Raw genomic sequence first — 16258 nt, 5'->3', positions numbered from 1 at the left:
GAGTGTGGCATCTTCCTTCCTTCTCAGCATCATTACTGATGACTGGAAGAGGAGAGGCAGCATGAGATCAAATGTGCAGGCGACGTGAAGCTCAGAGGGGACCAAATACATTGGATGGATAACAGAACCAGAACCTAAACATCTTGAAAGGCTGAGCAGCCCAGTCCATTCCAATGAACAGGGACTTGGTTAGAGTCCTGTGTGCATGGGTCCACATGCAGGCAGAATGAAGGGAACGTGGCTTCCAAGCAGGGTGCACACAGGCAACCAAGGGACCTAATCATGGCCAAAGGCAGCTCAGCAGCCCTGCTAGGGAAAAACGGCCCCACAGAAGGACCAGCGAGGGCGACAGCACAGCCCTGTCCTGCCCCATCCATCAAACCAGCCTGCTGGCTTCAGTTCCAGGGCCTGTGGAGACAGGGACAAGCTAAAATCTATAAAAATTAGAATGCTCAGATTACCTCCTGTGAGGAATGCCTGAGACAACTGGAGATACGGTTTACTTGGGAAGGAAGGGCAGTGGGAGGGGGAAGGTTGGCGGGGGAGGGGGAGTTAGTTTTCACCTCTCTGGAGTACCACACGGTTGGTCCTGTAGGGCTTGGTAACAGCTACTACTGTGCACAGTAAAAGTCGAACCAGCAAGTCATAGTTACTAGTACATGCAGAGCGCCTGAACTGATCTCCATATAGAAAACAACTGCAGCTCACCCGGCATGGCTCAGTAGCTGAGCATCGACCTATGAAACAGGAGGTCACGGTTCGATTCCCAGTCAGGGCATATGCCTGGGCTGCCTGTTCAATCCCCAGTAGGGGGCATGCAGGAGGCAGCCGATCAATGATTCTCTCTCATTATTGATGTTTCTCTCTCTCTCTTCCTCTCTGAAATCAATAAAAAATATATTTAAAAAAGAAAACAGCTGCAGTTGTCCATTACAGGGATGAACTACCTCAGGAGAAAGGAACACGACCACAGAACTGTACACGTAGGACAGGCATGTTGACATGTTATCGTTCAGCCCTCATTAGTCCAATGAGGTCATTGTTATTATTCCCTGAAGAAAGTAAACTAATTTGCCTAAGGTCACACAATTAGCCATAACTCAGGTAAGGAGGCAGACCCAGGTACGGATCCAAATCCCATGCTTGTCCAACCTGTGGGGAAATTAGTCAGCGGTTAACCAATCACCAGCTGGGAGACAACAGGACAACGCGTGGACCAGGTCAGAGTCCCTTCAGACAAAAGCTTCTGACAGTGATTAGTGTGGGTAAACAGGTTTCAGAAAACAATGAGCTCAATCACTCAATTAGTAATAAAAAAGTACAAATTCAAAAGACCATTTTTTTTGCCGATCAAACTGACAAACTTTAAAAATAAATGAAAATGGAGGAGCTTTTAAAATATAGATTTTAAATATCAAAATGCCAAAAACTATACTCATAAAGTTAAAACAGGCTAAATAGGGGGGGAAATTTGCCATAAGTATAATAATTAGCACTTTAATACCCATATTACATAAAGAAGTCCTATAAATAAATGTTATAAAACAACCAACTGTTAATAGGAAAATGGGTAAATACTATGAAGAGGCAGTTCTCAAAAGAGGAAATACAAGATGCCAAAAAACTTATGAAAAGATGCTCAGCCATATTAATGGTTAAAGAAATGCAACCATTTTAAGGCTGTAATGGCATAGATGTGTGAGGGGAACTCACTAACTCTTTTTGCTGGTACATATTTCTAAAGAGAAATGTGGATGTATCTATTAAAATTAATTGTGAAAGTAAACCTAAATGTCTGTTAACAGGAAAATGGTGAAATGATGATCATCCCCAACTTATAATCATGAAAAGGAAAACAGCAGAACTGACATGCAAACTTGTCCAAGACATACTGTTAGATACAGGAAGCAATATGAACTATGACCTCCATCTGTAAAAAAGAAACCACTTCTGTTCTTCACACAAATAAGGCTGATATCCGCAGGGGACGGCTGGAAGCACGCCTATCAGTGTCCCTTCTGGAGGGTTCATGTGCTTTCACGGTACTTCAACTTCTCGCAAACACACGTTACACTCATAATTAGTTTTAAAAATGAAAATAGGCAATGCAGATGAAAGGAAGGGAGCCGGGCACCATCATATACTGCTGGCAGGAGTGTGAACTGTTACAAACTTACTGCGCGGCAATCTAGCAAGGTGTGACAAGCCTGAAGTCTGGACACATCTATGGTGTGGTAATCACAATCGTAAGTGTTTTTCCTAATAACTGAGTTCAGGCAGTAATAAAGGTGGTCAAAGAAACCCCACCCCCCTTTTTAGGAAAAGCCTAAAGCAACGTAGTGCAAAGAGAGGGAACTGGTAGAGTAAGTTATAGACACTGTCCATAAGAATGAATAGTATACAACTAATTAAGTATAGAAATAGATTTGCTGTAGAAAGAAATAATGGATTGAGTTTTTAAAAGGTTACCAAAGGACATGGATGGTTATAATCCGTTTTTCAAATATTATATATACCATGACCAATATCACCACAACAGAAACAGGTCTGGCAATACCCCCCACAATGTTAACAATGGTTGTTACCTCTCTAGATGAAGGGCTAATTAGGCAAAGCTCATTTTATTCCTTGGGCTTATCTGCAATTTTTGTTTTTTCTACTATGAACAGGTGATACTTAAGAAATAAGTATAAGCAATTTTTAAAAAGGCAATGCTGCACCACGGCTGGTTCGGCTCCAAGCAGACTGAGGGGTAATTCCCACAATGCCATGGCCAAGGCAACGTTTTCAGGGCGGAGAGGTCCTGGCACCCTTGGGTAGCACCACGCAACATGCAGAGAATCACCTCCATCTACTTACAGGCACCGCAGCCCCACTCTGCTGCTGGCTGCTCTGTGCTACCAGTGCTGTCAGCTGCCCTGACTGCTGAGCCACCATGTCAGGCATCTAGCAGACACTGAGCTCACTCTGGGAACAAAACAGCCAGTAGGGTAGGTGGCAGCGGGGTGCAGAGGGGGAAGCAGGAATTAGTCAGAATGGGCCTCCAGGGTGATTCTAGCATCCAGGGAGAGGCCATAAGGCCGGGCAGCTTGCCAGGTAGAACTGGGGAAAGGCAGAAAACACGGGCAAGGCCAGGCTGAGGAATCCCAGCTTTCTCCTGAATGCTGCGGAGAGTGGCTTCAGAAAGAATCCTTCTGCAACAAGTAGCTGCCAGATCATAAGTGAGGAAGGGTCTGGCCAAAGAATAACAGCGGGGAGGTGACGGTGACCACTCAAGAGAGAGATTAGCTGCCAGGACCGGTTTGGCTCAGTGGATAGAGCATCAGCCTGCGGACTGAAAGGTCCCGGGTTCGATTCCGGTCAAGGGCATGTACCTTGGTTGCGGGCACATCCCCGGTAGGGGGTGTGCAAGAGGCAGCTGATCGATGATTCTCTCTCATCGATGTTTCTAACTCTCTATCCCTCTCTCTGTGAAAAATCAATAAAATATATTTAAAAAAAAAAAAAAAAAAGAGAGATTAGCAAGGCTCTGCATTGTGGGGGGAGGACAAAGGACAATTAGGAGCCTTAAGCTCATTGATATGAATAGATATGAGAAATAGATATGAGAAATTGTGGCAAAATTACTGAATTGGCCACCAGTGCAATAGGGTGGCAAAGCACTAGTAGAGAGAGACCAAAGGGTAAGTCTGGGTTACCTTTTCAGCATCTCACTACTACGGTGGCCAGAGGAGTGAAGCAAAGGTTCAAGGAAATTCACTGGGTCAAACTGAGCTGATTGAAGCTGGGAAGGAAAGAGGTGAAGGAAAGGGAAGGGAAAGACCATGGAGTCCCTATTTAAGTAAAAGTATTTGTTTGACTAGGTCTTTTTCAGCAGGGATAGGTGACAAACTACACATATGACTGACAGACACTTCTGGCTCTTCAACCTGTGAGTACTTATTTAGGAGACTTAATGTGCTGGAGGAAAACCAACAGACATGACCCCAGGGCAGGAACTGCTGCATGTTAATGTAGCTGCTGCCAGAAGCGGTGCTGAGACCACTTTAAGAGGAGATAGTGGGGGGGGGGAGGGGAGAGGAGATTGTGATTGAGCCTGTGCTTAAAAAGGACCGGAGCACCAATAACAGAGGGAATGACATAAATCAGCAGCCGCGACAGCCACCTCGCCACTGTGATTTGGCTCAGGCCTTGCATGAAAACGTCCCCTCCTAACACAGGAAACAGTCGGTTTTCCCACAGATATTTACCTTCAGTTTTCTGGACTGGGTTCAATACAATGATGTAGAAAAAAAGATAATAAGAACCTAAAGAGTTCTGCAATAAGTCGTTGGTCTAAAAAAAATGGCATAGAGTTGGAGGTGATGAGAGACTTAATAGCCTCAGAACCAATGGCAACATGGTGGCTCTGGTGGGTCTTAACTTATACCAGAAACAGACAAACAAAACCCCTGGAAATGGATTTTTTAGGAAATTGGAGAAATAATGTTATTCTTAGAGGCAAGAAACAATACTGTGGCTATGTAAGAAAATGTCCATATTTTTTAGACACATATAGAAGTATGTAGGGGAAAAGTCATGGTCACTGATTGAGATTTGATGTAAAGCACATGAGCAAAGAACAAAGAAGGAAATGGGAATAGATATGAGAAAATGTGGCAAAATTATTGAATCTGGAGGATAAGAACAGAGAGATTCATTTTACTATTGTCCTAGTCTACTTAAAGTAAATTCCATTGCGAATCATTTTAATACAGATTCAAACAATACTCTGAGTAGGTGATGAAACACTGATCCCCTGAATTAGCCAGCCAAGGCCTATGGGCAGCAAACTGACTGCTACCCATAGCCCCAACTTATTCATGTGAAAACTGCTGCCTATTTCAAAGCTTGTTTCCTTAGCTGTAAAGCGGGGATGATAATAGTCCTTACCTTACAAGATTGTTTTGAGGATGCAATAGATTAATGCATGTCATGAGACTAGGACACACCTGGCACTTTCACAGCAAGAATTCACACAAGGGCAGTTGTCATTTATCACCCAGATTACTGGGTTCTTGTGAAGGTCAAAGGAGGGACTCCCAGTAAGGTGCTTGGCCAAGACTTTGCAACTAAAAGAGCACTCAGCAAATGTTAGCTACTGAGCACCAAGAAAGCCAGCTTTGGAGAAACAGAGGGACAATTTGTTAGCAATATTTTACACATTTCTCAAAACTAAAACTGCCCCACAAGATAGGAACCACTATTATTCCAATTTTACACATGTGGATTCAGAAAGAACTAAGTCTTAAATCTGAAGCTTAATGGCACTGAAACCTTACACCATCCCTTAACCTCGCCGAGTGTCCTCATTTTCATTTGTAATATAAACACTCCTCTCCTACTTCCCACCCCCACTGCCATAACACCTAAGTGACATAACTTAGGTACTGTGTGCAGCAAAAAGGAGGTGTGCAACAGGTTCAGCTGGATTCTTATCCCAGACATCTATCCCAGAAAAGCCTGGCCACAAGGCCCAGGAAAACCGCAGCCGCTCCAAATGTGCAACAGACTAGAGTCTCAGCTCCCGCCTCACCTCAAAGGTCAGTATGAGATAAACAAAAGCATTTTTGCAAAGTATGAGATGAGACTGAGGTAAAGAAACAGATCTTTAACAAACATACCAGAAGCAATATACAAAGCAGATGCAGAAAAGGCGAAACGAGATGGAGGTGAAGGTGGTGAAGTGATGATGATGGTGGATGTGGAGGTAGAGGTCAGGGTGGTAGAGATGGTGAGGATAGAGATAGAGGTAGATGTGATAGTGGAGATGATGGTGCCAATGGAGGTGAAGGTGGCAGTGGTGATGATGGAAGTGGAGGTGATAGTGAAGGTGACAGTGGAGGAGTTGGAGGTAGAAGTAGGAGTGAGATGATGATTTTAGAGGTGGAGGTGGGGTGTTGGAAGCCAAGATTTAAAAGCATCTAACTCTAGCACCTATAATTAACAACTACTCTCACCCTAATGTAAAAAAACAATAACTATAAGACTAATGCACATAACAGCAAGGAATTAGAGTCCTGGTTATATTATTAGCTAGCTATATGACTTCTGGGGACAATGAGAGCAATGGCATTATACTGCATAATTGGCTCGTAATAGTAATGGCAGCTACCATTTGTACTGTAACTAAAGGCCAGGTGCACAAATTTGTGCATGGTTGTAGTCCCTCGGCCTTGTTAATTTTGCTACTGTTATGAATCGTAATGTAAATATCCGTGTTTTCTCATGGTCTTAGGTGACCCTGCTAGTGGTTCTCAATCTGTGGGTAGCGACCAACAGTCTGAGAACTGCTGCTGTAGCAAAATTACAGCTATGAAGTAGCAACGAAAATAATTTTATGGTTGGGGGTCACCACAATATGAGGAACTGTATTAAAGGGTCGCGGCATTAGAAAGGTTGCGAACCACTGACCTAAAGGAAGGCCACGCTTGTCAGCCAGTCATCCAAGGTCCCTCACAATCTGACCCCAACCTATTTTTACAGCTTACCACCCACGGCCAACTGGTACATGGAGCACATTGGCTGGGGTCTCCAGCCAGAAGCCTTACCTTCTCCATGTCCTGCTCATTCTCTACACACAGCTTCTACCTAGAAGCCTTTTTGGCAAGAGCTCCCCTTTTCTTCTTGGGGCCCTTCTGTGTCACTATTTCCCACTTGTGCACACACACTTTCCTCCCATTATTCTTGCTTTTTATGAGCACCTATTCTGTGCCTCCCCAGTCCTCGGTGATGAATCACCCTCATGAATCAGATCAATGAGAACTTTGAGCTCCTATACCTTCACAGTCTGGAAGTGGAAAAAACTGCAGATGCCAGGAACCACCAGACAGTGTGGAGAGTGCGAGAACATGTGACAGGGTCGCAGGGCCCAGAGTGTGAAGGAATGGCGGGTGGTTCTATGAGTGCCTGAGGCCTAATCCCCGGCCCTGATTGGGCCGTGTGGGAGGCAACCAATCAATGTGTCTCTCACACATCGGTATTTCTCTCTCTCTCTCTCTCTCTCTCTCTCTCTCTCTCTCTCTCTCTCTCTCTCTTCTCTTCCTCCTCCTCCTCCTCCTCCTCCTCTCTTTAACTCTCTCTAAAAATCAATGGGAAAATATCCTCAGGTCTAGACTAACAACAACAACAACAACAACAAAAATAAAAATTTATTAGTGCCTGAGGGCCGGCCTTCCTTCCTTAGCCGAATTCAACTTTTTATTAAGTAGGACATAATGACAGAAAAGTGTAAAATCCTCTAAGCACAGCTTGATGAACGCTCACCACTGAACACACCTGTGTAATTAGCACCCAGGTCAAGAAAAGGAACCTTGCCCCCTGCATGTTCCCTTAATCACTACTGTCCTCAAGAGGTAATATTATCCCACTGGCTGACACCACAGGTTAGTTTTGCTGTGTTTGTACATCATACAAAGGGGCCCATCCAATGTGCACATTCAGCTTCATCAAACACTGGGTAACAGTTTTCCAAAGTGGCTTTGCCAAGTTACAGCACAGCAGCAGTGCTGGAGAGCTTGGGTTAAACTACAGCCTTACTGGCACTTGGAGGTGTCCATCGTTCCCCTGTCAGCCATTCTACTGAGTGCACACAGCCCTGTGGCTGTGAGTACATTTCCGCAATATCTGTGAGGCTGGGCCCTTTTCACGTTTCCAACTTCTCTTGTGAAGTGGACCTTCTATATTAAACTCCTCTTCCCTGAACCCTAGAGCAGCTCCTGTTTTCCTGACAGGCCCTAACTGGCACCCCCAGAGTCACCAGGCAGGAAGCCGTTCAGTGCTGTCACTGAGAAGGCAGTAGGACTGGCAGGATCACATGACAGTCATTCCTTAAAACAAGAAGGCTGGAGTAGAAGCGAAGGCAAAAATAGGAGAAGGGCTGGGATGGCGTACATTACAACAACGGGAGGGAAGCGAGACCAACATTCAGGGGGAAAGAGCCTGAAATCCAGAAAGAAGACATATTTCTGAGTTTCTTCCTTTCTCCCTGCCTCACTCTTAGACGCTAGATCCCCAAAATGCCCTCTCCACTTTGCAGGTGCTGAGTTTAGAAAAAAATGAGACTATTTTTATGCAGCCGGAAGGTCTGCTGGTCATATGCAGCTGGCTCTCGGGCACCTTCCCATCTGGGGGTCCTAATCTTCCAAACCTCCATTCCCCCTTCCAAACTGGATTTTGAATTTCATGAGAAAGGAACCACAACTGTCTTAATCTCTGGCATACAGCAGAATTAAATGTGGAATTAATGAATGGCTACACATTTATTAAATAAGAGAAAAGAGGCTGGAAATAACATGAGAGAGAAATGAAAACTTCCATCTCAGGCACTTTTACGGAAACGACTACTCATCCCCAAAACAACTGGCAGGTTGGTCTTAAAATTCCCATTTCAAAGATAAGGGAACAGAAGCTCTGGAATTTAAACAACTTGCTCAGAGTCATAAGGCTGTTAAATTACTGAGGCAGAACTAAGGCTGAGGTCTGCTGGACTCCAAAGCCCGCTCACATCCGACACCCTACTGGGGCCCATGGTGGAGGACAGAAGAGTGGTCAGCTCAACAGCCATCGGTACGAGTTCAGCGCCACTCAGCATAAGTTACCCTTAGCCCCATGATAGCTGAATACAGATATGGTATAGGTGGAGCCATGGCATACGCCAACATTTTTGCAGATTTTACCTTGCTAATGCCCCCACCAACTCTCTGAAAAAAAGCATTGGTATTTCCATCTTACAGCTGAAGAGACTGAGGTGCAAGAAGGTGAAGTGGCTGCAAAGTGTGCTGACACAGAGCTGCACGTGGGCCAGAGTCCAGCGTTCACCCGCACTGCCCTCTGCTTCTCAGCGTGAGTGAGCTCTGAGTCTGGGATATGCTTATAGGTGCCCTAAGACCCTCACAGAGAGCTCGCTGCACTCTGTGGTGAAATGGAAAACACTCCTCACTTAGATCTTACAGTGTGGGCGTGAGGAAAAATTACTCAGAAAGATTATAAAGCATAGGAGCCCTACAAAACATGATTTGCACACTTAAGAATAATCATCTAGGGGATAAATACTGCAGTACAAAGGGGTTAAGAAGTTTCCTCCTTGAAAAATGAGTCTGGATTCTGTGCAGGCTGTTCCTACATGCCAAGCGCAATGGGCCGGCACTCCAGGCAGGTAACATACGGCAGGGGTCCAGCCGAGAGGCATGTGGACCACCAATGGGCCTCCAAGAGCCCGGCCTCCGTCTCCCCGACCCTAACCTTCTCTCTCACCTGTGGCCAAATGCCCAACAATCTGGGGTGGTAAAGGATGATTCAACAACTGTTCCACGTTTCCCCCTGAACAGGTTTCTGCCACCAATTTCTAAACTTAAAAGGAAATGGGGAAAAAAAGAAAAGGAAAGGAACTTGATGGTTGGAAGGCCCTGAAGCTGTGTGTACGGAAATGTCAAGGTCTGAGAGTATTCAACAAATGAAAGCAGAATAATATAAAAGCAACAGTTCATAAAAGAGATTGTTGGATGCTGTTTCCATCCTCCCAAGCCGTTACCGGAATAAAATTATCCACAGAGAAAAATCGAAAACTTTTTCAAAACGGATACAATTAAGCTTTTGACCATGCCTCCTCAATCCCCTCTCTCCAGCCCGCTCCATTCTCCAGCTCCCTCACCAATCTCCAGTTTCTGAGATGTTTGAGGCTCCTTCCTCCTTTTTATTATCACAGCAAAATGCTGCTCTCTAGCCTGGCTGGCGTGGCTCAGTGGTTGAGCATGAACCAGCAGGTCACGGATTGATTCCCAGTCAGGGCACATGCCCAGGTTTCGGGTTCGATCCCCAGTGTGGGGCGTGCAGGAGACAGCCGATCAATGATTCTCTCATCATGGATGTTTCTCTCTCTCTCTCCCTCTCCATTCTTCTTTGAAATCAATAATATGTGTGTTTGTGTGTGTGTGTGTGTGTGTGTGTGTGTGTGTGTGTGTATTAATGCTGCTGCTTAAGAGTCGAAAGGAAATCATGTTTTTGTACCTCCTTCTGGATGCATTCCATACTGTTCACAATCTTATAGGAAAACATCATTAACAAAATAAAAGCCTGCATGTGCATACAAACGGAATTTGGACTTCACTTTATGATGCGTGGGGAGAGCAGATGAGAAAGAAGGGCTCATCCCGGAGAGTGTCCTTTCCTTCAGGAAAGCAGAGGACTATAACAGAGAGGAGACAGGAGCGTGACGAGGGGAAAACAGATTTTAGGGGAGGAAAAAAGCTGTGAGGCTACTTGCCTTCCACCCCAAACACACACATGCCAAACCCAGAGAGGAAAACGCAGGAGAAGCACAGCAGGAGACCATAAAATTGCACACTTAACAAAAAAAAATCTGCGCTTATGAACATATGGGCAACTGTGATAATTAGAGCTATGGCTGGTGGAATGTTTTTACCCTTTTCCAGGATCTCAAATCACAATCCTTGTCATTACAGCTTTCGTCAAACCTGGGCAGGAGGCTGTTGCAGGAAACGTGTGCTTGTTAAGGCCCACCCACCTCTGTAGGCAGCTCCAGGTCCCCTGCCAGCCCTTCGGACCACAGGCTGTCACCATGAGCATTTGTGCTCACATCACAATTCTGATGGTCTCCTAGACACTCCAGAGAGGGTGGACAGGTGGGGGTGTCCGTGGAGCAGGGAGGAAACGCCCCCATGTCCCTGCTGCCTGGAAATCCAGAAACCCATGTTTCTGCCAGGCTCCAGTGTGGCATGCCACAGGAGAAAGCCCCTATGAAAATCAAGCCCCTCAAGCAAACTGTCAATTTCAAAGCTCCAAACCGTGACAAACGATTCTCAAAGATTTGCCTGCAATAAGCTGATGGCTCGGGTTGCTTGGCATGCTGTCTCAGGCAGAAGAGAGAACTCTTTTTTTACCCTCCCACATTTTAAGCCGTTTCTTTGAAAAATAATCTGCCATGATCAACAAGTGAGTCCCCCCCTCCCCACCTTCAAAGTAAGCAAGTTACCAAATGCATTTTCAGGAATTGTTGTAGGCTTTTAAAAAAGGCATGACATGTCTTTGAATCTCATTCATTTCAAAGGCTTATCCTTAGAAAAGTAGAATAGCCATGGTGCACTTTGATCTCCACGAATCCCAGGAGAAAATCAATAATACAACTTTAATATATTTGTATAGCAAGACTTCACGTTATTATCATTTTTATCCAGTGCAGCTTAACTAAGTTGTGAAAGGTATACTGGGTCTCAGCACTGCCCTGTGGTGCAATGATTCTTTTACTAAAATTGAGCTATAATGAGCGAGGGCATTCAACAAAAAGATCTCTGTGACTGCCACTTGTTGAACGTTTGGGGGTGTGGTGCTCGATGTGGCATGTAGGAGGGCATGTCCATGGGGTGACTGGCTGTTGGGGTGACTGGGCACTGAGGAACTGTGGGTTCCTCTCTCCCTGTCAGTGCCGTTAAGACCTGGGCCCCCAAAAAGGCTGCGAGCACCAGTCTTACCTTCCTCTCCATATGCGCCAGCTGATCCTTGTAGAAGGCGTTGCGGCGTCTCAGCTCCGACTCTCGGTTCTCCAGCTCGCTGACCTAGTGAGAAGAGAACAAAGCCCATGTTAACCATAAGCGGCTGGGCTAGGGCTGCAAGGAGATTCTTGCTCACAGTGGCATTAAAAATGAGAAGAAGAGCAATAACGAACTGAAACCCGTGCTATGATAGATCGCTTGCCTATCTTGTGTTTAATTTTCACCTCAACACTTCAAGGTAGGTCATTGCAAGAACCATTTCGCGGATGACAAGCACTAACACTTACTGAATGCTCCTAGTGCATGTGCCAAGTACTGGACCAAGTGCTTCTCACAGATTCTTTCATTTGAGCCTTACAATTTCTCTAAAAGGTAGGTAGGATTATTATGATGCCCTATTATAAATGAAAAAAACCAAGGGGCTAAGTGGCCCAATGCTCACTGCTACGAGGGAAGAGCTGGGGCCAGGTCCTAATGGCAGGTGCAGATGTCCGTACATCTGGGCATGGAGTCTGTACACCTGGCACCGCACCAGGCCAGTGACTCACTCTCTAAATTGTAAGAGGCAGGGATGTCCTTTTGGTGAGGCAAACTCCATAGAGCTGGAGGCTGCAGTGGCTCCCTCGCCCACCTGGTGGGAACAAACAGAACTGCTGGTGCACACAGCTGAGGACTCACCCTCATGGTCAGTTAGGAGGAGGGGCTTGGTTAACCATGATAAGGAACCTGGAACCAGCTAACCTGGGCTGAACCCACATCACCCTTCACTAACTGAGTGACCTTGAAAAATTTACTAACTCCACCAAGGTCCCACTTACTCAGATATCCTACATAATAAAAGCTCAATATGCAAATTGTACCCTCGACCAGGAGTTGGGCCGCAAGTTCCACCGCTCACTATGACGTGCACTGACCACCAGGGGGTGGTGGGGAACATGGCAGCGGGGAACATGAGGGGTGTTAGCGACACGGCGCTGGCAGTGAGTGGCAGTGGAGGTGTTACGGGCCCTGATGGGCCCCAATGAGATTGGGACCACGACAGGATGGTGGAGCAGGTGAGCAGGCAGCACCAGGCCAAGGCAGGTGCGAATGGGAACCAACTGCCCCGCCCATCATCCTGCAGATAGCAAACAGTGGGCAGGGCCGCTGCTGGCTCTCAGGTGCTGAGGGAGCCAGGCAGGGGGCTCATCCCCACAGATGGTAACCAGCAGCCAGCAGGCCCTGATTCCCTGGGTCCCGGGCTAGGAGAGGGAACTTGGGTTGGGTAATGGCAACTAGCTTCCCACAGCGCCCAGGTGGGAGCCTGTGACCTCTCGTTAGCTACCTGGGGGCGGGGGTGATGAGAATGGAGGTGCGGAGAGAATGCAGGGTGTCCAAGCTTGCGCTACCTTCCCCCGGGACGCCAGGGCTCGAGTGCTGGGGTAGCCAGTCCTACCCCCCACATTCAGGTGCCGGGCACCAGCGAGGAGCCCACCCTGCACCCGCACAGCCTCTTCCGGATGAGCTGGGCCACAAGGGCCAGTTGGGCTCTCCATGGGTTCACGCAGGAGCTGGTCTACGAGGCCAGCCAGGAGAGAGCACGCTGCCCACCCGGGTGGCACCGCTGGGCGATCCAGAGGCTCACACTGCACCCTGGCCCACAGCGTCCAGCTGAACTCACCACATCTCTGCATGGGGACTTGGGCCCCGTGACTAGGCGAAGGAGGGAGGGGGGATAGGGGCCCAGGTGCTGCCCAGGGCCCAGAGGTCAACTGGGACCTGCCCTTCCACACAAGTCACTTGCACTTCGATCACTGGCCAGGCCTAGGGACCACATCCATGCACAAATTTCAAGCACATATTTCATGCACTGGGCCTCTAGTAACATATAAACCTGGAACAGAACCACACGGGACTGTATAGAGATTAAAGAAAATCCCCATAAAGGGCATGGTCACTGCAAGCCACCACAATGGTACAACAACATCATGGCAAAGTGGGGTCTGAGAACTCCGGAAGACAGGCTTGGTGCTTGTAGGAGGAATAATGCCATCTGCTTGTCATCCATCCTCTGCTAAGGGCCAAGTGTGCTCAGACACCATTCTAGGTTCCTGGTTGACTTCATTCTCATGACCCCAAGAGCTGGTCGATGACGAAGGTGGACCATGAACCTAAGTCAGTGTGACACTGAGTTCTGGGCTTCTTCCTTCAAACAGCACTGAGTGCATGGATCTGCCTGCTCAGAAACACCAGGTAGGATAAGAAGTGGTGTGTCTGAAAGCTCATTTCCTTGGCATTGCTTTTCTCCTTGGCATGAAGCCTTTCTGAAGCCGCAGCGGGAGTGGACGTGGGTGTGGGGGAAGGATGGTAATATGGGGCACGACAGTGCCTGAGGAAAGGTTTGGGTTTGGAGGACCACACTGCTCCCAGGAAAATCCAAGTCAGCAGGGCTGGGCGACAGGCTGACCACCCGAGAGTCAAGTCCTAATGCCAGCTGGATCACCGAGGGGCCTGTGAATTTGAGCAAGCTGCTAGCCCCTTCTTGTGTGTTTTCTTCTTACCTGCAGAATACAGAGGAGGAGTAGCTTGGCTCCTGAGGCAGCTGTAAAATACCTAAAAATGCCAAGAAGGCTTCTGGAATGCCTGTGGAATGCCAACACTTAAAAAAAAAACAAAAAAACAAAAAAACTAAATACAAACAGTGAGAGTGAATACTGGGGATTTCTCACAGGATTTTTCAAAATATAATGCTGAGGCAGGTTCCAGGAATGCAAGCATGGCTAATCTGCGCTTGGATCCTCAGCAGCCAGCACTTACCAGTTAACTATCCCTGGTGCAATCAGAGAATCTGATTCAGTAAAATAGCCGGGCCCTGCTGGACATTTGTTGGCCAACAGTCCCAGCCAAGCAGGAAGATAACATCTGAAAGCAAAATTGTCCTGAGGCTCTTCCATGGCCATTCACTAGGGGGCAGTGGGACAGCAGACAAGGGGGCACTTCCACGTGTCTACCCATCATCTAACTGACACATCGGGATGGGCAGCAGCGCCAGGAATGCTCGGCCCATGTTGCCACCATGAACACTGATGTCAAGAACAGAACACAGAGCTAAGGCTCCAAGCAGAGCTCCCCAACTACTGCCATTCCTCAGGCCACATAGAGACTGTTCACACAGGAGAAGGTATACTGAGGAGCCAGGGGCCTTTCTGTATTACATCAATTTGCCACATAACTAAGCTGTTACCAAGTAAGTGAGGAACTGCTTCAAGAGCTATGAGTCTGTCTTGCCCACTGGAACAAGCTCTGTGAGAGGAAGGGCCTCAGCCAACTCCAGCACATCCCTCAAAGCCTTGGCCTCCAGCAGTGAGCCAGCCAGGTGACTAGCTTACTGCCTTCACTCCACCCGCTAATCAGTACTACCAACCCACTCAGTTTATCTGAGATTTATAACGAAACCCAGTAACTGGCAGTGGACAGGAGGTGACATGGTAAAGGGATATAGGAAATGAATGAGATATAAACACTTGGATGTCAGTGCCTGGCCCAGAGTAGGCCCTCAATGACTCGATTTTGATGAATGAAGGTGGGATTAGACAACACTAGTCACTCTATATAGCTGTAGCAGTCCAACACCTGCTTCCCAGCACTCACAGAGGACATGCAGCAGGCCATCTCTCAGCATGACCATGAGGGAGGCATAGACAGGTTTCAGTGACTGATTCAGTAATTATCAGAATATTATTGAGTGCCCACCATGTGACAGACACTATCATAAAGGGGCTGCAGATACAAACAGAAAAGAGAGAAAGTTTCTGTTCCCGGGAAGCTTAGATCCCAGTGGGACAGACAAATGTGGGAGCAGATAAATCAGGTAATTTCAGAGAGGGATGTGTGCTGAGGAGACCACAGACAGAATAACTTATGGGGTAGCGGGTTGCTATTTTCTCTAAGGAGATTTCCAAAACAGTCTTCTGGGAGGAAAAATACTGAATAAAGTATGCTATCTCCAACACAAAGGAAAAATATCACCTTTATGAAGATATACTCAGCAGATTACAGTCTTTGAATGGGAAATTGAAAGGAATCTTTACTGATTCAGTCAAGGATTTCCTCCAGTTGAGAGAGCACAATGAGTTCATACTCTGATGTGTCTACTTTGCTCCAAATACATAGCCAGGGCAGATAAAAAATAAGAACACAAGATCAAAAAGACATAGCCAGCCTCAAAAAGCAAGATTAAAATCCCCAACTAAACAAATGCAAAGCAGCAGGTGAGGCTGACGGCAGCAGAGATGGCCAGAGCAAATACCGCTCCACAGAGGGGAGGCACTGGGGCCAGATTTGCCACACAGAGCCTAGGGCTACCCCGGAATAAGAAGCTGATGTAACAAATTCCTCAAGACCCCAACGTAGGACGTGGTTTTCAGTTTGCTTGGACCCAGGTTTAGCCCACAGGCCTGGGCTACAGCCCTAACAAATGAACCAAGCACCCCTGATTAGGTCCCAGAGCCACAGTCCCACCAGAACCACAGCGGAGACAGGCCTTCAAAGGCCACATCAAACCTAGCCCTGCACTTGGGTGCGATATAGGCAACCACATAAATACTACACAGGGAGGGAATAAATGAGAGAGAAAACAAAACAAAGCAAAAGCAAGACCTATATCAAACTTTCTACTCAAAACAAGCCTGCAAACCAATCCCAAATATGTGCAGAAATATAATGCTTAG

The 16258-nt window shown here is 46.9% G+C and overlaps 1 protein-coding gene across 1 annotated transcript in view; it reads right to left on the bottom strand.

Annotated features, from left to right (window-relative positions):
- Nucleotides 1-16258, bottom strand: part of CHCHD6 (coiled-coil-helix-coiled-coil-helix domain containing 6) — a 195630-nt gene that overhangs the window by 88268 nt on the left and 91104 nt on the right. Inside the window, exon 5 of the mRNA XM_084887360.1 lies at nt 11529-11612. Within this exon, the coding sequence (XP_084743486.1) occupies nt 11529-11612 (84 nt within the window). The remainder of the gene's footprint in view (nt 1-11528; nt 11613-16258) is intronic.

This window comes from Pipistrellus hanaki (assembly GCF_964339955.1).
Source record: "Pipistrellus hanaki genome assembly, chromosome: 6".
In the NCBI taxonomy this organism is placed as follows: Eukaryota; Metazoa; Chordata; class Mammalia; order Chiroptera; family Vespertilionidae; genus Pipistrellus; species Pipistrellus hanaki.
Note: the sequence above shows the minus strand (reverse complement) of the source record. Positions and strands in the feature narration are given on the sequence as shown.